We start from the raw sequence: 22,384 nt of genomic DNA, 5'->3' as shown, positions 1-22,384 counted from the left end.
GGTCAATTTTAGGTGAAATACAATTTAAATTCCTCATCCTTATTTCATTTCATTTCTATTTGTTCCATTCATGGTATGTTATTTACAAAACATGTCTCTATAAACACACCATACCCCAAAACATTCAGTCTTCAGTCAAATTAGAGTCACAACAATCTATTTGAATAGACTGGTTCAAAAATAGCTTCCTTAAGTATTAACTTGAACGGGAACAATATGACAAAGTAATGTTATTTAAAACCTAAAAAGTCAAGGCCCCACAACGCCACTTGTCTTTATTAATACATTTTATCTCATGTCATTTTGTGTGTTGTTTTCTGAACTGTGGTAACGTTAGTCTGCCCTTTATTTTCAATGGGGTTGTTTCTCAATGTGACTATAAGAAATAAGGTAAAAATAATTGGGACTACATAGAAGTAAACTTAGAGATTTAGCTGTGACTAACAATCATTGTTTGATTATCCATCACAATTTCCCAGAGCTCAAATCATGTTTAAAGTGTGTTCCAGCAGTATCCCCAAACCCAAAAATGTACATTGTTTACAATAAGACCATAAAGGACGGATGCTAACAATTCTCACATTTGAGCAGCTGAAACAAGATTTCAATTTTTACAAAATAAATAGTTTAAACAATTAATCCATAATCAAATTGTAGCCATTTATTATTCTGCAATGAAATGGCAGGTGTATCAACTTCTTACAGCAGTCACTATTAACAAACTGCAGCCAAATAATATCACAAAGGTTTTAAGTCTTTGCCACAGTTTCTAGCTTTGAGCTTTTTACCATTCCTACTGCCTCCACATGACTTTATTCATAATTTACTCTCATTGTTGACTGTGATACAGCCTTCTGGTGTCTTGCAACCTCACTTTTTGCCTTACATTTTAATGAATGAAGCATAATTGTGTGCCTGCTTGGTTAGACTATGCCTGATGAACAATGCATACATTGATGCATAACTCTCAAGACTGGGGACAGCATGGTAAAACGGGGTCACCGTGGGAAAAATCACGATGCATATGTTCTCAGAACAACATTATGGAGATAATTTTTTGTCTGATATTGTAATATGGTTTGAAAGCAGTATCTCCTTGAATTTTCACATTACGCTTTTTTTCTCCATGCAGGAACAATGAGTCGCTGTCCCCTGTCACCAAACACTTTGCTGAATGGTGGGAAATGAACCACACCTACGTGAACAAAGTAATTCTAAGGTCAGTCCATCACTTAATCGCTGTTGAGTAAATAATAAACTAGTAAAAGCATACCATGAGAAAGCATATACATACAATGAAGAAAAAACACCTTGATTGTTCTTTAGTACAGAGTATGTCGTGTTTTAGTTACAGTGTTAGGTTAATAGTAGCAGTGGAGTTACTACTGAGATCATGTAATTAAGGTAGAAAATCTAAATATATTGGTCTAAAGGAATGGTTCTTCAAGAACAAGCTAGGGTCATTTATTAGGTTTATATTGAAGGTAAATTTGAGTTAAAGCAGATTTCACTACTTGAATATACAGGTGATTTAGTAGAAGTTCCAAGCCTGAGGATCGGGCCCTTTCAAAAGGTTTTAGGAGTCATGAGGCTACAGTTGGTGTTTCAACTCAGATTTGTTTATTCACAAAAAGGACATTTGCATTGGATGGAAATTCCATTTACCTATAGACATCTAAAACATGGCGAAGTGCCAAAACGAGAGGTTGCTAGATTGTTTTATTTGATAAGAATATGAGTGACATTAACGTAAAGTTTCATACTGAAGAAGAAGTATAAAAAAAAAGTGAAGTGCTTCAAAATCATACTCAAGAAAAGTACTTGAGTAAAATAATCCAGGTTAGGCTATTTCCCACAACTGCAGTATTGTTGAAGTTTTGGACATTGGATCTTAGATTTTTCATATTACCTAAGATTGATTTTTTCTGCTACAGCCCAGCAAGTTTTTTCGGTCACTGTGATACTCTCCAAGGAGAGAAAGGAGTGGTTTAACCCAGAAATAAATTCAGTGTAGTGTACTCTTCCCATAGAGGTTTATGGCTCCGTTTGCATTAATCACCTCCAGTGAAAAGGTCTGCCAGGCCTCACAAGTCTCCTTGTCCACAGCTTTGCCTGTATATCAGTCTGTGGCCTTACAAAGACTGTCTCAGCCTTAAAGTACCGTGACTTAATGTTCGGTACCAGGCTCCACCGGGGTGCAGCCGCATGGGTGGGAGCACACCGCTTTCCAAGTGTTTACTGAAAGAGTTAATGTTTTTGCTTTTGTGTTGATATAAGAAGCGAGCTGCAGATAGGGAGGACAGCTGATGGAATGTGAGTGGGTGTTTTTTTAGATCTATGCTTATTCTAAAAGATAGTAGCAATGTTGTTCCTCACAATTTCATTTTCCAGAAAAGCTTTCTTGATATGTTCTTCATTACCGTGAAATTTTAACATGTTTTAAACACAAGATTTTAAGGCTTTTCTATGACAACATTTGTACGATTTTCCGAATGATTTTTCAATCATGTTTGTAGTCAAACAACTGGATAAGAACTTTCTATTCACCAAGTGAGTAACTGAATCTCAATGCACTCTTCTTATAATTGTTGGGTGTGTGATGATGAGGACCTTAAACACAATGTGGAGTGAAGCCCACAGCCCGTAACCATGTTGCACTATTATCAGTGACGACTCTGAAAGCTGACTGTGCAGAATGTGTAAAACATTTAGAGAACACTTTCTTTCCCAAACTCTTGAATAGCCATTTGTGTCTTGCTATTGGGCCACAGCTGCACTTACGTTTTGTCTTCAAAGCTATGGGTGCATTTTTGGTGGAGGTCAAAGTGTGTTGGAACACAATGAATTACTTGTCGGGACAAGTTCAAAATTATTTACCCTCTGGATAAAAGTCTCCTTGTTGTGGTATGCATGAATGCTCTCCTTCCATGAATCCCTTTCATGATGCTGTACATAGAAATATTCACATAAAAAAAACAATCTCTAGTCATCAAATAGCTTTGTGTAGGCCTTCAAAGCTGGGTGTCTTCAGTTTCCAACAAGTCCAACAACAAGAAATCTGAAAAAAAATCAGTGTCGCTCTGCTGACCAAACATAAAAAGAGACCATTACAAAGGTTGAACTGTTTTACCCTTCTTCGCCCTCCCGTCCTTTCTTTTGGCAGAAACAATGTTGCTGCATTACTTGTCTGTTATCCTTCCCCCCTGATGATTTTCTTTAGCATGTTTTACTTCTCTTGTTTGAACAGATGCCGCCCCCCTCCTGCAGCCCCCATCCCCTGGGATTGCTATAAGGCTTTGTACAATGAGGTGAAACTCAATTACATTAATGCTAAGAGTCCAGCCCAGTCGGTTCCTTCCAATAAACAATATCAAACGTTATGATGTATATCGCTTCCTGAGGAAAATGTGTAATTCTTTGTTTCAAGTTATTTATGAATGGAAGAGGGAGCTGGAAGAGGGAGCTGCATGACCTTGCTCACCTCTCAGTCCGTCCATTACTATTTTTTTTACAGCAAGATATTTTCTAGCCTGGAGCCCACCAACCAGACCCCATATACACCTGTTGACGAGTTCGGTGAATATATGGATGACTGGTTAAGATGGATAGTGGAGACAAATTTAGCCAGCCTTTCTTTCCTTCCTCTTACTGTCATCATTTCCACTAGAATTCTTGGTAAAGGCTCTTGAGATAAGCAGCTGGTGTTGTCTGTAAATAAGGACAGTGGCTACTCAATGTTCAGCTTTTCCAGCTTTACCTCTCTGACATGCTTACAATGCCAGAAATTCACCCTAAAAAATCCCAGAAACATTTCACTTTTTACCTCTGCTGAAACAAAATTACTTCAACTAAAATATTCCAAGTACATTGGTAGGTGATTGCTATCATATATACATTTTTCCATTCGAAGAAATCTGAATTGCATTTTATATTTGTGCCATTACCATCTGCGAGAGGAACTACTGCTGCTGGGACCAAATCATATAAACTGGACCAAAGCTTTGGGAGAACAGATCTGTGTTTGAAATAGATTTTTTGTGTGTAGCATGCAAAGTTAATGTCATGGCTATTTTCCTTCTGCAGGTCACATTGAGATTTTATACTGCCTCTGTTGATATTGAGATACTACTTGTATTAATGACATATGTGGTAAAAGTGATGTAAATATTTAACTGTCCGTTCAGAACAAAGGCTACTGCATTCACAGTTGTATTTGACATGCCTGTTGCACATGGACAGATTATTAAACAATGTGCCCTCGGGCAAAGACATTTAAGACATCATAATTGCTTGGCCCATCTTTCAGTACAAATTGGCAGGAGAAGCAATAAAAAAGCAAAGATGCTGGTTCTATTGTCTTAAAGAAAAACTTTTAGGCACTTTTAAATCAATTAGTAAATTATGCTTTGTCTTTAATGCTAAGTGGTGCACAGAAATGGCATGACATTACATCACCAGTGAGAAGAACTCATAGAAAAACCTGAGTTCGTATAGGGCCATTATAGCCCAAAGAAGAGAGACTGAGAAAATAGGTTTTCCAGGGCCTTTCATAAAATGTTACTGTTAAAATGAATACATATTGACCTGGATTTGGCTGGATGGAATATTGAAAGACTTGATCAGGCGTCTCAACTTTTACTTTCCAAAAATAAATGTCAACGAGTCAGTTCAATTGAAATTACTGCAACATCCGGTTTTTGTTGTGTGTTATTTGCTTTACTAAGGTACATAGTGGGTATTTTTGCGTTTGTCTGCTAACACCTCCTCTCAAGGTTCATTTATCTATTGAAAGCTTTGCAGTGAAATTGTCCCTCCATGAATAAGACTTTAGATTCACTTTTTGTCCTTTTAGTTTTTCCATGATGGCTATAATGCAGGCCGTTATCTTTCAAATGGTTCTGTTATTCCTCCACAGCATCACTTGTGGTAGAAGCGGCATCAACTGAACATCGTCTCTCTGCGGGTGGAGAGCATCACGCCGTCGGTTCCCCCTTTATTGGAGCCCCGCCCCGAAATCAGTCGATCAAATTCAGCGTCACACTCGCGACCCTCTGACCAATCAGCGCGCAGAGGAGTGGTCTAGTTCGGTGGTCCGGGAGGGCAGCAGCCAATCAGAAGCACTCTCTGGTCGGACAAAGGAAAACACGTCGTGTCTGATGGTACATTATTCATGTCCACGCTGAAATTATTTAAGGAGACGCGATGAGGTGAGATAGCGGAGTGCTATAAAGGTATCTGATCTTCTCAGCTTCACTTTTTCTGTGAGAGTGAGAGTTTAGTAATAAGAGGATGATGGGATGTTATGTCAAAGTGTAAATATTTTCCCCTCGATTCAAGCATCGAGACAACCCCGTTAAGCTGATTAGCAAAGCAAGGTGAAATACTACCACACGTTGCTGCTCTCATTCATGAATCATAATCCTCTTTCCTGCTCTTAATACAGTAACTTTGAAATTACATCACAACAGTACAAAAAACAAGCGTAACATTTGTTATGAATCAAAACATTGTGTGCATATAAAGACGCCAACAAATAAAATAGGGAAAATAATGTAGTTGATTTATGTGTTTTTTTATAGTGACATCAGCCATGTAGGCAAAGCACCATCACTGCATTTCTCTTTTTTACACACACACACACACACACCGCCCATGCAGCTTCTCCAAAGCGACGCTGTTCGCCTCACTGGGCTCATTAATGTAGAGAAAGGGGAGGAGGAGGACAGCTCGCTCTTCTACGATGTGCTGAGAGCTGCTGTTTCATTTCACCACCGCCTCCGAGCAGCTTAGTCTGCCCTCTCTCTCTGGGTTCAAGTGTTATCTCAGATTTTGATAACGTTTTTGACATTTTTTCTACCCTACAGCGCACCGGGAAGAGTACTCCACCGGGCGGAGAAGAGAGAAGTTTAATCCCCATCTGGTACTCCGGAGACGGCGGATCCGAGGTCCCACGGTCCTACACATCACTATCTCTTGGTCGAATTTTTATATATCTTTTTTTGGGAAGTTCTCATCGACTTCAGTGAAGTTTCTATCCACCCCTCAGACGACAACACATCCGCCCGGCATCATGACTCGGAGATCCTGTGCCATTTACGCCACCGGTATCGTGTGCGCTCACCTCCTGATAGTGGGAATCGCCCTGGTCGTGGCTCAAGTCTTCCAAACAATGATACACAGCCGTTTAAAAAAGGTGAGTTTGCATCAGTTTTAAAATCGCCAATGGTTCTCTATGTTTTCCCCTTCTTTCTCACTTCTCCTCCCATATGTCAGGGTTTTGAATGTTAAAGCATTTAATCTGCAGTGGGCAATACTGCGCATTCAGCCACTCACTGATCACAGCCTATCTGTCACAAGATCATGCAGTTTCAAATATTTTTTATTTAAGCTGTTTACATTAGTGGTGTATTATATTTTGCTGAATTCTGCAGCTCAGCGAGATGAACTTAAAGGCTTTCTCTTCAGCCACCTAAGCCAAGCAACGTAAGTCATATTGCATCTTGTGCAGCTTCTGTGTTTTGTTCAAGCTTGCAATTAAAGAAATGCTTCGCTTCAGGTATAAATCCCATACAACTCCCACAAGGGGAATTAAGAAGGTGTGACTCAAATATATGAGTTCATCATGACCTTACCCCCATCTATGGACATTTACTTTAAAACAATCTCCTTTCACATTATTGTAATGATCTGCAGCTTTTATATGTTCTGACAACTCATCACAGGATTCAACTATTGAATGGAAGAGAGTCTAGATAAAATGCTCGATATGTTTTCTCTGCTAGGAGCTTTCAGGTAATCTGCCCAGTGCTGCTCGCATGGCAGGGTGACACATTTCTGCATGATGGTTGACTTAACTGTGTAGTGTTACCGGTAGTAGTAGTAGTAGTAGTAGTAGTAGTAGTAGAAGAAATCTCAGCAAGGAGGGAGAAGGTGGTAGGGGGAGGTGGGCCGGCTCTGCCATAATGGGGGAAGGGAGCTTGTGTGAGTGGACAGTCCCTGACTGCCAGGCACCCATCTCTGTTCAACTTGTATTAACCCAAAACAAATCTGCTTTCATTTGCATGTGTTATTTCTTTAAACACGGATACATGGTGATTCAAGGGCAAAATAATGTGTGTCCTTCTGATGTTTCCTAGTGTGTGTAAAAAAGAAATGCAATACTGGTCTATTGCTAGTCTTTACTGCCTCACAAATCCATCTTGTGATCTCTTTCCTTTCTTGAGACAAACTGTAAATCATTAACCCAACACATAGGATTCCTTATTGAACTAACGATTTACCATTCCGGTTGACATTTCGTAGTAAAGTAGGGTTTAACACTTCTTTCCGAACTCAGCTGGTCCTAAATTGGTTTCGTGTCTACAGTTCTGGGTACTGGTGCCTCAGTTTAGGGCGTGTAGGGGTGATGGGGTGGCTTGGCAGCTGACACCCTATGCCATCCACCCTTTCAAAATACCTTGCATTCCTCTAAGTAACATAAATCACATTGTTGGATGCTCTGTGCCATCTACCCTTTAAAAATACCTTGCATTCATCTAAGTAACATAAATCCAATTTTTGGATACTCTGTGTCTCTATGTAACCCCCACGCAAACTTATTAAGTAGAAACAAGCTCATCAGAAAAGCTCCAGGCACTATTTTTCCAAGTTGGGGATTCAAAAACAACTCCCACCCCCCCCCCCCCCCCCCCTAGGTCGGGGGCTCATTTGTGTCTGATTCTGTATCACGGCAGCGACCCGGGGGACCCAAATTAAATGAGTTATTCAAAGTTCATCAACGGGGGACATAGTTCTGATGTGGCCGGCGATTACATGAAATGACAGCATAGCTAATCCTCTCTGTGATACTGATGTAGCTTAGTTGTTCAGGACAAGTTACCTCCAGGATACAGACTCTGTGTTTCTGAGCTGGGTGCGGAGGGAGGCGGTGTTAAAGCCATGCAAGCAATTTGACAGACTTCATGGCCTCAGGGGCATGATTTCTGCCTGCGAGCAGCCTCGTTGTTCCTTGTTGTTGTTCCAGGCTCGGCCTATCCCGAATTGTTCTGCTAAGACACAGAAACTTAAAAGAAAAACACCCGCTTATTATAACACTCCTCTCACCCCTGTGTAGGAGAGCAGACCTTTCAAGGTAGTATGACTGATTTGAGCTTTAAAGTGTTCAAGAACAAGGTCATACCGGTATAAACGCAGTGTGTTTAGCTCAAAATGTTGCAATGACGCAACACTTGGATGTTGAATATTCAAAACAGGCACCTAGAAGGATGTTAGAGTTTTTTTTCCATGTGCGGTTCAAAGCAGGATCTTGTCACACCTAAACTGTGCCTGAAGTTGTTTGGCTAAGGGCTGGTTCTCTTAGTTTAATGTGTCGTCCTTATTTATTTTACCTTTCCATCAGTGAATAAATAACCCTGTGTTTTGATTACACCCACAAACCTCTCCACTTTGTCCTTAACTTGTTTTTCTGTTTTGATAGATCAAGGATTTATTTCGAAGAGATAAATGATTGGTTATATAGCCCGACTCTGATGAAGGCCTTTTTGAAAGACCTTTGTTCAAGGTGGACAAACACAGGGATTCATGTGAGCTACAGTCCGACAGAGTGCTGCAGGGGAAAGCCAGACGAGACGGAAGCGTTTCAAAAGTGTCAGTTTGCATTTTTAGATTTGAATGGGAACACATTTGGTCATTTCTGCTTATTTGGTATAATGTTTTATAGGACTCCCGCAGAATGTATATGATGGTCATGCACTACCTGGTTTCCCTTCTGGTTTGAATTAAGATGACGAATATGATATGATCCACTCAAGAGAATCTCACTCTTTAAATACCTCAAGTTCTATTTCTTCAGAAGTAGTTGTGCAACTGTGACGCAGCTCTAGCTCATAATTTAGGGCTTTAACACAACTGACATAGTGTCCTGAGTAGAATCTGAAATTGTGCAATGCAACATCTGTAAGTGGTCATTATTTGGAATAAGAATACAGCAACAACAACAAAAAGAACACTTAGGATGCAGAATAGCAACACTTCCAGTGCTGCAATAGTCAAGTGATTTAATTATCTTCTTCAATTTGAAGATTTGCTTTTCTTTTTATATCATTGTTTAACTGGAAATCTTTGGGCTTTGGCATGTTTATTTAACAAGACAATACATTCAAATACATCATTTTTGGCTCTTGAACATCAATAAGAGCATTTTTTTCAGTATTGTTGGACTATTTCACAAACATATTTAGTAAGGTTGAAGGCTGTAATTCATCATTTGTGAAAAATGTGCCCATTTTCCCTTTTTTGGTTGAACCGCTCTTGAGTATTTTTTGTTTTAGGAAAGAAGATGTTACAATATAACCTTGCAAACAATATTTTAGAGCACAGCGTGTTTGAAGTTGAAAGCCAAACAGGAAGTGCCAGCCACACCTTAAACTATATTTTCTCAACGGCAACTACCGATTGCAAAAAACCCTGAATAGCGTCTCGAGTGTGCACCTCGCTGTACCCAGTGGCGGAAGGTTTTCAGGAACTCACCATTAAATAGACACAAAGGAAGTGGGTTATCCTTTCCCTAGTTTAAAAATACACCCGGAAGAAGCATGCTTTTTTTTCTCAGTGTCAAACGCCTTTAGTTAACTTACTGGAAGCTTTTATACACTAAGGTTGGCTTGTTTTCTCACAGCTGAATGTTAACAGTTTATGTTACTCTTGTGGCAGATTATGTCATACAAGGTTACTCACTGGTTACTCTTTTCCCACATGATCACAGCTGAAACATCTGTGACACCACTCGGATCGAAACCATCGTATACTTTCTGTGGTGGCTTTGCGTAGACAAAAAAAACCATAAAACGAGACATTTCTGCCTGTCCTGAGGTTTTTCTGTTTTTGCAACTATGAAGGACTTTTCTCCACTTCCCTCTGTTTTTTTTTGGCTCAGCACCAGCTCCTTGCAGGAAAGTGCCATGTGTGCTCTCAGATGACACTCAATCAGAACAGTGAAGAGCTGTGAAAGTGTCCAATTGTGAATAAAACATTGTTGTTTCCCCAAAGTGTACAATTTGAACTTTCAAAACCTTTCTTTCCTCAACACTTTCTTTGTTGATTCTCACTCTAAATATGTATTTTTTTGTTTACAGGAAATAACTTTGACAGAGAAGAGTCAAATGTTTGAGTCATGGAAGAATCCCCCTCCACCCGTTTATATGGAGTATTACTTCTTCAATGTCACCAATCCTGAGGTGTTCTTGGCAGGCGGAAAGGCATCTTTAAAACAGATCGGACCGTACACTTACAGGTACGTTTTGAAATGAAGCTGTAATAAACAGTGATGGACACTGGTTCCATGTTTGTAATAAAATCCCTGTTTAAGGAAAGATATCTAGCATTATCCATCTGGGATCGTTCTGTTTCCAATGTGTGACATCAAAACATAAGACATCTGGACTAACTGACATTTCCACACCAGGGAGTACAGGCCGCGGGAGAACGTCACTTTCCTGGAGAACGGGACCAAGCTCTTTGCACTGAATCCCAAAACCTTTGTGTTTGTTCCTGAGAAGTCAGCTGGTAACCCTGAGGTCGACCTTATCAGGACTGTCAACATCCCGTTTGTGGTAAGACATTGTGTCTGGAGAGGATAATGTGTGTTATTAGGACTGGCAGCAGCTAGTAATCATGTCCCTTAGATTTTTAGTTGGACTCATTTGATTGGCATGTATGTTTTTTGTTTTCTCACATTGTCCCTTTAACACATTCCAAGCCATGGTCCTCTTAGATTTATTGTGACATTTTGTCAGGTTAAAACGTCACTCATTTCAGACCAAGTGAATCTAAATAGAGCATTAATTCATGAGATTTTCCACACAAAACAAGACGTATAGCAAAACAGAGAGCAAGACAGAAAACCGGACTAATCTTTCCACTCTGTTTTCTCTTCTTCAGGCCATCATGAACGAGCTGAACTCCTACTCCTTCTTTCTGCGAACTATGGTTTCCATGTACTTGAACAGCATGGGCGTTGAGGTGTTCATGACCCGCACTGTCCACGAGGTTCTGTGGGGCTTCAAAGACCCTGTCCTCACAAAGGTCAAGTCCCTCAAGCCAGAAGTGGACGAGTATTTTGGGCTGATGTGGAAGGTATGTTTCCCTTCCTCCCGTGAATATATTTGCCGATGCAAGCTAGATGTTATTGCTTGATGGTTGTTAGGGGTTATTAAAACATGAGGCGTGCTTGTGGCAACGCCATGTACGAGAAGTGATATTGGCCAAATGCTGATGGAAGATGCTTGTACTTCCTGTTTATAGAGCAATGTCTGCAACTTAGCACAGGCAGTGACATCAGCAGCCTTGTGACCCTGAGTGAAGCATTTTTAGAACTTGCTGATGAATTAGTTGTTAGTTGATCAGAAAAAAACAAACAGTTTAACAATTGTTTCAGTCATTTTTTTAATCAGAGATTCAGAGCCTTCATCTTTTTAAATGTGAAAGATGGATCCTTTTTTTCCAGATTTATCATCAAATGTATACAGTACTTTGGCTATTGGTCGGACGACCAAGCAATTTTAAAGATGTCCAATTGTAGATAGTATAAGTACAACATTTGCATTTTCCCAATTTTTAAATGTAATGGACAAAATGCTAAATCAACGATTTCAGGCAATAAGTGGCAGATTAGAAAATTATGATTTGAAAACACCCACAAATGTATTGTTGTAGTCTAGTCCTATGGGCTTGCTTATGGTAAACAATACAAAGCAGTAGTTATCTCACATTCCTTCGTTTGTCCTATAAGATACATTGGCGCTGTTTCTCTGAACCTCGTCCTGTTTTCTGCAGAAAAATGGTACCCATGAAGGAGAGTTTGTGTTCCACACCGGCGAGCAGAACTACATGGATTACGGCAAGATCGACACGTGGAACGGCCTCAGGTAATTGCATGTCATGCGGAATCTTTCCTTTTTCCTGCTTTCTTTATGATAGGAAATACTTTGTCTTGTCGGCGCAGGGCTTCCACTTCCTCCCAGTCGTGATATTCACATTCACCTACAGTAGTTACACAACCCGTATTGGAAAGTCCAGAGGGGGTTTATAATTATACAAAACAAAACAGAGATGTTAGCAGAAAAAATTGACTTCCAAAAATCACAAGCTACTGTAATCATTGTGCAGAATGGTGGCCTCTGTCATACATATAATGTTCTAAAGGGGGGAAATGTAGTGAGACGATTCATTTGGTGTGAAAGAATAACTAACAAAGCATTGAGCATTTTCTTTGTTATGACCTTAATCTGTTTGGGTGTTGGCTGTGACCAACTCAAAATAAATTATCAATAACCGGCAGATATAGTGTTGCACAAGTACTTTGTTTTATCTGAAAGAGCAGAGTCGAATCATGAAATGGCCTGAGATTAACATAGTCATGTAAAAATACCTCATAGTTGTACTCAAGTCATTTTCTGAATTTATAGGGAGATGTCGTGGTGGTCTTCCAATTCGAGCAACATGATCAATGGTACAGACGGCGCAGTCTTCCACCCTCTGATCAACAGGAACGAGCTGCTCTACATCTTTGCTGCTGATCTCTGCAGGTAAGCACGTGGTTATACATTTTGTTTACGGTCAAAGCAATCCGGGCGCAGCTCGGACGAGAACTCCCAAGTCAGGAAATTGCACTTGAGTCATCTAAAATATGCTTACAGACACTGATAAGGACATGAGTAGTAGTTTTTACGACCTGATAAGACTGTTGATGAACTCAAAACACGTTTGGGAAAGACAAGACACTCGAAGGGATGATTAATGATTAATGATTATTTACGTATTTTCGGATGCCCAGAAGATTAAAGAATAAAAGGAACATTACAGCTATTTCATAATGTGTTTTATCTACCAATTTAAACCCCAAATCGTTTCAAATATCTACAACAAAGAAATCCTATACCGTAGTTTGTCTCCCCGGGTCTCACCCATGTCACAGAGCGGACTGGAGCTAGCTAAGCATTTAATGACCATGATGAAAACATAGATTTTAAGTTAATATTAACAGCTGGTAAAAAGTCACATTACACATTGGTGACATCTTTTCTTTAGTTATTGCATTTAAATGTGAAGATAAAGGCTTCTAAATCCTGGAAATATTTAGTTTAGTTTGAAAGTGCTTGATTTTATTCTTAAAAAGCCATATAAACGCAATCTTAACAATCTATTTCTTTCCTCAGGTCTATCCATCTAGCCTACGTAAAAGACGTTGAGGTGAAAGGCATCCAGGCGTACCGCTTTGCACCCCCAAACGATGTTCTCATGAGCCCCAAGGAAAACCCAGCCAACGCGGGCTTCTGTGTGCCAGCTGGAGACTGTCTCGGCACCGGGGTGCTTAAAGTCAGCGTTTGTCGCGAAGGTAAGGGACTTGCCCCCCTCTCACACCCCTCTCTGTTGCCAGAGAGTCTGACCCATTTACCCGTTTCCCCTCCTTATTCTACCCCCAAAACATTTCCTTTCAGTCAGCAGCCGTGTCCCCTGTCTGGTATCTGACATTCCCACTGTTTGAGCATGCCTGATTTTCACTCAATACACGGTTCAATGATTAACTATACTGTCTGTGTTTGCAGGCCATTGAGGTATTTATAATGGTCATTGAGTGGAGTGAGATTGCTCTGATTAGGCTTGACACACGAGGACAGTGTGCCCACAGATATGCTACTGTAGCCACAAAACTCTGTTGTGTGTTTATTTTACAGCCACTTTATTTAGGATGCTTATTTTTCTGTAATTTTGTTCTAACACATACAAACCCACTGCGAGAAACACATCACTATATATATCGATGTATGTGCTTGAAACTGATTGGCTGTAGTCATCTCATTTTCATATGAGGCAAAGGCGTCTGATTGGAGGGATTGTTGTGATGCTTTCAGAGAGCCAATCACGACCGAGCCCTGTTGTCATGTCATGTGCAAGGGTGTCATTTTGAAACTGCCTCTGTGGTTAAAATCATTATCTCTGTCTTTTTTATCGTTCACAGTTTGTACATCAACTGAACACAATTTGAATTTGTGATTTAATTTGATGACCTCCTCTGTAGCAGTTTAGTACAAAAAAATAATTATATTTAAGCTTCAGCAGCAGTATATACTTTGGTTCTTTTAGCCCACACATTCATAAATAAAGATTTAAACATATCTGCACCAGGACCTTAATTCCTTTCATTGTAGGCAAGGCTTGCAAACAGTAATAAGACCTTTTTATTTGGAAATGTAACTTAAAAGAAAATCCAATTAAACAGTTAAATTATGGATAAAATGTGAACATTTTAAATTAAGGGAAAAACTGTGTTTTTAGTGCTGAAACACAATCTTGTGTTTACTTTTCCAGCTTACCTTTCCTTAGGACTATAAACATTCTCCAACTATCGTTGCACTATACCACTATCTACCATTTAATTTAATCTTATCTCATGTTTCTTGAATGTTTTTTCTGCCTTGTGGCTTTGAGTTGTTCCTCACTAATGTTTGTCTCTTGTTTTTATTCAAGGTGCTCCCATCGTGGTATCTTTTCCCCACTTTTATCAAGCCGACCCAAAGTACATCAATGCTGTTGAAGGGCTTAACCCCAACAAGGAGGAGCACGAGACGTATCTGGACCTGCAACCGGTATGACTAATATTTAATATCCCTACTGATTACAGCCCTGCGCAGCGATCTGTGTTGAGGCTGGCTTTGTTGGTCGTTAACTGCCTTTTATCTAAATTACAATAGTTATTTTGAGTCGCCATAGAATTAGCTCTGCTTTTATTTGTGTTTTTTTGGCCAGCAAGTTACCTTTTTAAAAAAAAAAAATATATATATATATTTCCACATCACCAGTACTTGACTCATATTTTAGGACAAAACATGCATTCAAAAGCCCAATAATAAATAACGCTTTTTATCTTTTGGTTATAGACCTCAGGGGTTCCCATCCGTGCCTGCAAGAGAGCTCAGCTCAATATCATCCTGAAAAGAGTCACAGGCTTCCCGTGAGTCGATCTTTGTCCAACTCTGACCGAGTCCACTGTTGCCACACTTGTGTCCTCATTATGGTCACATGTTGAGCCAAATGTCCTCCCTGACATTTGTCTCTATTCTTCAATTTCAGTAAAACCAAGTTGATCCATGAGACCATTTTCCCCATCATGTTCGTCAATGAGGTGAGAATTTTCATTCAAATGTCCGACACGAATCCTGCTCATCATTTTTGAATCACAAATCAATAATCATCATGTCTCTCAATTCTAGACTGCAACCATCGATGATAATTCTGCATCCCAGATGAGGACACTCCTCCTGGTTGTGACTCTGGTGTCAAACTTTCCTTTGCTCATCGTGGGCATGGGCATCATCCTGCTGCTGGTGCTGGTCGTCTTGTTCTGTCGAAACCGCCAGAAGAAGGTAGGAGCTTCTTCTCCCCCTGTGCTTCTGTGGAGTAAAATGTAGTATTTAATCCACAGTTAGTGAAAAGGCTACCCACTGACATTAGCTCACAGTATAAATGATAAAAGGCTGTGGTAATATCTCACAGTAAACAGTTTTAGCATGGTTAACGGTTTCCTCAATGAGCTGCTGCAGGTTTTAACCCCAAAGCATGTTAACTAACACATTGCATGATTCCTGTGCAGCAAAGCCAGCATGAACAATTTCCCCACAATTCTGAAATAAATGTTTGTTTTTTTCCTTGTTGAATGTTTTCTAACAGTCGTTGTATCTTAGTTCCAGTTCAGTGTAGCTAAGAGCTAGCTTTGCAATATAGAGTAGCAAAGTGCATTGAACTGCTAAAGCCGTACTGAGAATAATGTCCAGCACATGTTCAGCTCTCTTATCTCCGGTAGTGCAGGATTATTGATTTGAACCCTGACTGGCACTGCCCTCAGACTACTGCAGTTGAGGTTATTCACTGTCCAGAGAGTCGTATGCTACATCTGAAAGGGAGCAGTTTGATATTTTGTAAAATATTAACTTTTGTTAATGCGGGGCAGATGGGAAGATTGATTTCAGTTATGTCTGTTTGATAAATATGCTCCAGGATCTGTTTTGTCTTTATCTTAAAACAGTGTTAATTTAACTATTTGGTACTTGGATTTTTTAACAAACAAGATCCACCTGGTTAATTAGTAAGTTAAAGAGGTGCATGTAGGCCTATCTGGATTTTATTATTACAGGCAAAGTCCTGCTAGCCTTTTCCTCTATTTCCAGTCATTTCAATCAAATATAGTTTTCTGCTATGAACGCAACAAGAACAATATTGCCAAAGTGTAAAAGAATAATGAGATTATAAAGAAAAAGAACAAGGTACTGTTATAAAATCATGAAAATAGCAGAAAATGATCAAAGCTTTCGGGCTAAGCTAACTAGCCGTAGCATCATGGTTAGCATACAGACGTGAGCGGTGTCAATCTCCTCATCTCAATCTCATTAAAAAGGAAATATCTCCCCAGACTATTTGTTTAGCATGCAACAGTTTAGTCAGTAGTTTAGAGAAGAAAGAGAAAATGTTAAAAACATGCTTAATTGCACTGTGAAGAAGTGTTGTATTAACCATGTTCTAATTTAAATTTTCTGTAACCTCCCCCCCCTTTTTCCCCTTTTCTGTTTTAGAATGAAGTAAAACGTATTGATTTTACTGAAGCTTTTCATTCTTTTGCTGTAAGTCTTAATTTTTGCCTTGTTTGCTATTCTTCTTAATTTGTTATCCATCATCTCTGGTTGTTTTAATTTAAATTAATTTGGGACATGATACTCCTTATCTGTTGAGTTACCGCCTCACAGTGTATTTCTTCTTTTAGTTATATCAAAGTTGTCAGTGGTGTTTGTGAATACTTAGATGTTTGTGGTTTAATGTGACCATTTCACTCAAAAGCATTTCTTGTCATTGTTGTCTGTGTCCATAAAATAATATTTAGACATCTTGCCACTTCGCTAGTTTGTACTCACGCCTTCTGTCCTCCTGCGCAGACGGTGAAAGACGACACGGCCTACACCCAGGTCAGCGACAAACCCGACGAGCCGTCAGAAATGCCCGCCAATCAGCCAATGAAGAACGGCTCCTACATTGCCATGTCTCCAGTGGAGGCCCAGAAGTGTTGATCAAGGATCCCCTCCCCAAGTGTGGAGCCTAGGAAGGGGGCTGAGGGAGCAGCACAGGGGTGTTACATTACCACGGGTGGTGGGTTTGCATAAACAGCAGGCTCATTTACTCTTATTTTTGTGAGGGGTGGGGGGATTGGGGAGGAAAAAGGAATAGCGTGGGACACAAGCCCCGGTAAATGTTAGACAACAAAGACATTGCTCCTCAAACTGAGCCCTCTGACTGTCTGTCCTCCTCTTCTCTACCTGCTGAGCATGGCCCTCGCCGCCTGCCGTACTGCAACTTAAAAAACTCTCATTCCTCGTTTCCGTCCTGGTCGGCCTTTTAAAGATGATGACGGGAACCCAGGCAAGAGGCTGGGCCAGGACAAGCCTTTTTTTCCATAACTCTTCTGTGGGAACACAGTAGCTTAGGTGACGCTGACGCACACAGACTCTGCCGACTGATACCGCTCAGAGAGAGTTTTACTGTTCACCTGAACAACAATTGCTGTTGTCAGCGTCTCATCCTCGCTCTTTTCCTTTACGTCAGAGGAGAAAACTTGCAGCTGAAAGATTAAAAGGAAAGACCCCGTAATCGGAAAAGCTAAGACGAAACTCTTAGCTCCTGCGGTCAGAAAATAAAATGGTTTTGCTAAGCATATCCTTTTTTTAAAGAAGAAAAAACACTGAGCCGAACCATTTCTAGCATTTTTGCCTTTTTGTCCTAAGAGGAATTGGTGCACCCACACACATACGCAGCGCACTTCCAGTATCAGTTAGTAAAAGTGTGTGTGCACCTTTTTATCTTGCAATGTCCTGGGAAACGATTTTTCTGGATGCAGGCACGGTGTAGTAACACCTGGAATACTTGTGATTTTCATCCCCCCCTCCTCCAGAACACTAGTTAGAAGTAGTCAGCTGATGACTACTCAGCTGTGAATTTATTAGGGCTCCTGCCAGTAGCTTGATAAAATTGCGCCTTTTTGTTTTTAGGACTCGTCACACATTCAAATCAAAAAAGGAGAAAAAACACCCACAGAACTTAAAAGGGAGACTTGAACCTGCTTTCTGCCTTATAATGGTTCAGTGTGTTCTTAATGTTCATACAGTGTTCAAATAAGCTGGAAATCTCGTTATTGTAAATATGTAAAAGGGGAAATGTTGAGATACCTCTGACCAAAATCCAGTAGGCAGTCCTTCTAGGTGTGCTGAAAGACACTAACGTTGCTCTGGTGTCGACACGCTCCTGCAAGTCTACACTGTTATTAGAGAAAGCACAATTTGGATGGCTAAAACCAGTCCTCACAAGGATACCAGGTTTTTTTCATCCTGTTACCATATATATTAACAGCTGATTGGTCAAAGACACTATCAAAGTGCCGTGACTATTAAACAAAAAAAGTGGAATCATTGGGGGTTTTGAGGGAGCCTTGGGCACCACTCGCCGCTGTGCAGTCTTTCAGTTTGCCAAGGAGCTGTAGGCATTCAGGCAAAACGCAGCACACAGCACTTGAATCACTGTTTGTCTTATGTTTCATGCGTCGTTGTTTTTCTGTCTGCCACACTCGTCTTGTCACGTCAAACCCAACAGCGGTGGTTGTTAATGGGAAGTGAATTTAAGGCCATAATAATGTCAACGTGGAAAATTCCCTGCACTTTGCCTGGAATTGTGCCCTATGTATTTTCATTGTTGTTTTTTGTCCTATTCATTACAAGCCAAGTGGTTCCTAACTTCAATACATTTCAATTATTTCCTTGTGTTTTCTTTTTTTCTTTTCATTACAATGTGGTCCATACGTTCAAAACATTTCAATTTATTTGTACTGTTTTTTTTTTTTGTCCTGTTCTTTACAATGAAGGTGGTCCAAATGTTCAATACATTTTGTTTCTTTGTCCTTGTAAGTATTGGTTAGGACGGATGTTAAATGCACATCCATGCCTCTGTGTTACTTGCTTTCCACCACATGGAGTGTCTTCTTTTGATATACTATTGTATTAGTTATTGCTGCTAAAAAAAAAAGAAATGCCATAACCTATGGACTTGTATTTGTACATGCGTGTACAAAACGTGCTCGTATTGTTTCAGGTTGATCTGCAGAAGCTTTTTCTTTAAAGGCTTTCTGTGTGACCAACACTTTTTTGACACCTGAGCACAAGATACAAAGCCCAAAGCTTGCTGCCATTTATTGGAATAAGCAGTTACAGTTATCACTAGCAACACTTTTGTAAATCTATCACACTTAACACACTTATTCTAGCAGATGATCATATCACATGTATTCTTAGCATTATATTATAGTAGTAGTAGTAAATTTAACAATCCGCCGGAGGCGCCTCATAATGGCGCTCCTCTTCATGTAAAGATTGGTGTCAGAAGTCTGGGTTAAATAATCACACTGGTGGAGAGGTCGAAAGTATTCCTTTAAGGTTGAATCGATTCACTAAAGGCCTTTTGTATTCCACATAAATGCAAGCAAACGCCGCCTTGTGCAAACTCACAGTAATCGTTATCCACCTTTCAAAAACTTGAACCTATGAGACCTTAATCCCAAGTGTTGCGTGTCTGTTTAAACACACACCTGAGCCACCACTCCTCCGCTGTCTGACTTCTACAACACCGACCTTTGAGTCCAATCTTTCAAGCCTATTGGCTCTTCCCTGCTTGACCAAAGATAACACCCATAGATCTTCCCCAACACCGTGTTTACTCTCCTCTGTGATAACGGTTGTGCCACAAAACCACCCCCTACCTTGTTCTTTTTTTAATTGTGCCACCACTTATTGAAGTATTTGCAGCAGTGTTGTGTGAGCGTGAACGCATGTATGTATGTGCCTTTTTACAACAAGGCAAGAAGGAAAAAAAATGAGAGAAATTTCACAAGTTGGTTTGATGGGTATTGCTTTTTTTGTCCCCTGGTGCAAGAGCAAATAAAAGTAATCAATGCTCTTCATGAGCAGATCTCAGTATTAAGTAAGTCAAAGCAATACAGAGTTGTGTAAAATAAAAAATGTTGTAAGGGGCCACACAATATTTATGTATATTATTTGATTTGGTTTTTCCCCTAAATTTGTGATTTTTGTTGTGTAGCAGTATTTGTTTCTGAAGCGTTATTTAGTTGTCGTTTTTTTTCTGTAATATCCAACATTTCATTTTTGATCATTTACATTTTTTCACACTGAAATAACTAAAAAGATGAACCAGTATTTCACACTGGAAGCTGTACAATGTCTGTAAGAGTGTTCATGAATGGTTTAAGATGTGGGTGTTGAACCTGTATGAGTAAATTTGTGTTTGTGGACCTGTAAACACCATTTCTGTCAAACTGGAGTGATTTTTTTACTGGAAGGCTGATTATCTTGATGACTGCGTAAAGTAAAAGCATTGATGCTGTGTAAACTATCTAGATGAATGAAGCCCTCCTGCAGGGATGAGCACTAGTGCCATACCATCCTTTCGTTATTATATTTTTCCTTAATTTGCTCTTTGGTGTAACAAACCGCACCTCCCCATGTTCTGAAATCACTAACGGACGTTTCCTCTTGAGATATACTCATTTGTTTTGCTGCTGAATAGGACAGTCCTTGTCATGTGAGGTGCAAAATGAATCTAAAGTAATATCCATTTTTAGTTTTGATAATTTACACTGCACAGATGTTTCTACAGTGCTTTTGTAAACATTTATAGTGTATTTGCAAAAAAATAAAAGTTGCAATCAAATGCAAAGTTCACATTGTTTTCTGCTGTCTTTTGTATTTCTGTTGGCGAGAGATATATAAACCAGTTAGTGGTAATAAACCCAGAGGAAGATAATACATGAATGGGGAAACTATAAGCAACTTCACTTCTTATTTTGGAGCTTAATTCCAACTGAATATACTTTATTGAAATGTAAATACTGAGTTTAGAGCGTTCAAATATTTAACCTTCAAAAGCATCTATCTGAGTTTATGTGGTTTGACTTCAACTAGAAGTTAAAGTAGACAACTTTTTGCTTCATGGTTTTAAATACTTTACCTGTTTAAGTTATTTTTACAAGTCCAGATAAAAAAAATACAATTACAATATTCACAAACTTAAAAGTTGCTCTTTCAAATTAAGACATGAACAATCATCAGGCCTATCCCATCAGGTTACTTTGACAGTTATGTAATTCACTGAGTTTCAGATCAGCAACATAGTGTATTTTCTACATCTAAATGTGTACCTATTAACATTTTTGATGGAATGAAAAAGCTTGAAAGAACCTTCTAATAAGTAGAAATATAACTCACAACACACACATTTAGATAAATTAAGTTGTACACATTTCAATGCTGTAAAGCTAGAGTAGGTTAGCTTATCCTTGCACTAAAACAGGTACCACAATGTGATGTATTTACACTTCAGCGATTGTAAAGGTTAAGCAAACAAGAGATAACAAGTTAAACATCGAGTCATAGAGGTGCTGATGGTTGTGACATTTGGAAACCTTTGGACAGAGCCAGGCTAGCTTACACTTGTTTGCAGTCTTACATTTTCTTTTTTTAATTGAGTCAGGCACAATGAGTTTAGATTTATATAGTCAATATTTTTCCCTTTCCCCCCCTCCCGGTCCTAGCTAGTAAAGTAAATAAATAAATAGATACATATAGGTACAAATAAAGTAATGTAAAAGATAATATTACAAGAAAATTAATAGATAAGGAATCATTTTACGTACGTACATACATGTATATAAATACAGAAACAAACAAAAACACATACATTCATAGTCAATATCATAGAGCCCCAGACAGATTCAAATAGTTTTGAAGAGCCCCTCAGGTTATATTTAATCTTCTCCAAGTTCAGACAAATCATTAGATCTTTAAGCCATAGAGATGCTAGGTGGTATCGAAGATTTCCATTCTAGGAGTATTCTTCTATGTGCTAAAATAGATGCAAAGGCTACTGTCCTTATAGTCCAGCAACAAGTCCTCAAAAAAGGCTTTCGTTTTCGAGATACCCCTACCCGAGGTAGAACAAATGACAACAATGATTTTTCTTATCTTTAGGGTCTCTCATTAATGAAATTGATTGTTGTCAAATTTTATTTTGGGGGAAAAAATGTTTTTTGGGTTGTTCTTTAGAACTACCCCAATCCCTGAAAAAGAGCCAAATTAGACCAGGCCGAATATGGGAAAGGTTACAAAAAAGCCCATAACTTGAGAATGACAACTATTTTCATCTTCAGATGTACTAAGGTATGAACCAGGTGGCTGTCCTACATCACCAAATAGTCAGACAATTATTTAACTAAGACAATACT

General features: G+C 39.3%; 2 protein-coding genes across 3 annotated transcripts in view; both read left to right on the top strand.

Annotated features, from left to right (window-relative positions):
* LOC307042533 (coiled-coil domain-containing protein 158-like) overlaps positions 1-6,003 on the top strand; it is a 46,315-nt gene extending 40,312 nt beyond the window's left edge. Inside the window, exons 23-25 of one of the 2 annotated variants that reach the window (XR_013809143.1) lie at positions 1,133-1,219; positions 4,916-5,207; positions 5,865-5,996. The gene's annotated coding sequence lies outside the window, so the exon portion shown is untranslated. Of the gene's footprint in view, positions 1-1,132; positions 1,220-4,915; positions 5,208-5,864 lie in introns of both variants that reach the window. The other variant, XR_013809142.1, reaches the window with a different exon arrangement.
* On the top strand, positions 5,686-20,825 carry scarb2a (scavenger receptor class B, member 2a). Its single transcript, XM_079686479.1, has 13 exons — positions 5,686-6,193; positions 10,134-10,291; positions 10,463-10,610; positions 10,939-11,133; positions 11,833-11,924; positions 12,465-12,584; positions 13,215-13,393; positions 14,527-14,645; positions 14,937-15,010; positions 15,130-15,181; positions 15,270-15,422; positions 16,626-16,673; positions 16,983-20,825. The coding sequence occupies exons 1-13, from the start codon at positions 6,071-6,073 to the stop codon at positions 17,112-17,114; spliced, it is 1,593 nt and encodes a 530-aa protein (XP_079542605.1). The 5' UTR covers positions 5,686-6,070; the 3' UTR covers positions 17,115-20,825.
* The last annotated feature ends 1,559 nt before the right edge of the window (positions 20,826-22,384 follow it).

Source organism: Notothenia rossii (assembly GCF_949606895.1).
Source record: "Notothenia rossii genome assembly, chromosome: 6".
NCBI lineage: Eukaryota > Metazoa > Chordata > Actinopteri > Perciformes > Nototheniidae > Notothenia > Notothenia rossii.
This window is presented reverse-complemented; position numbering and strand designations above follow the sequence as displayed.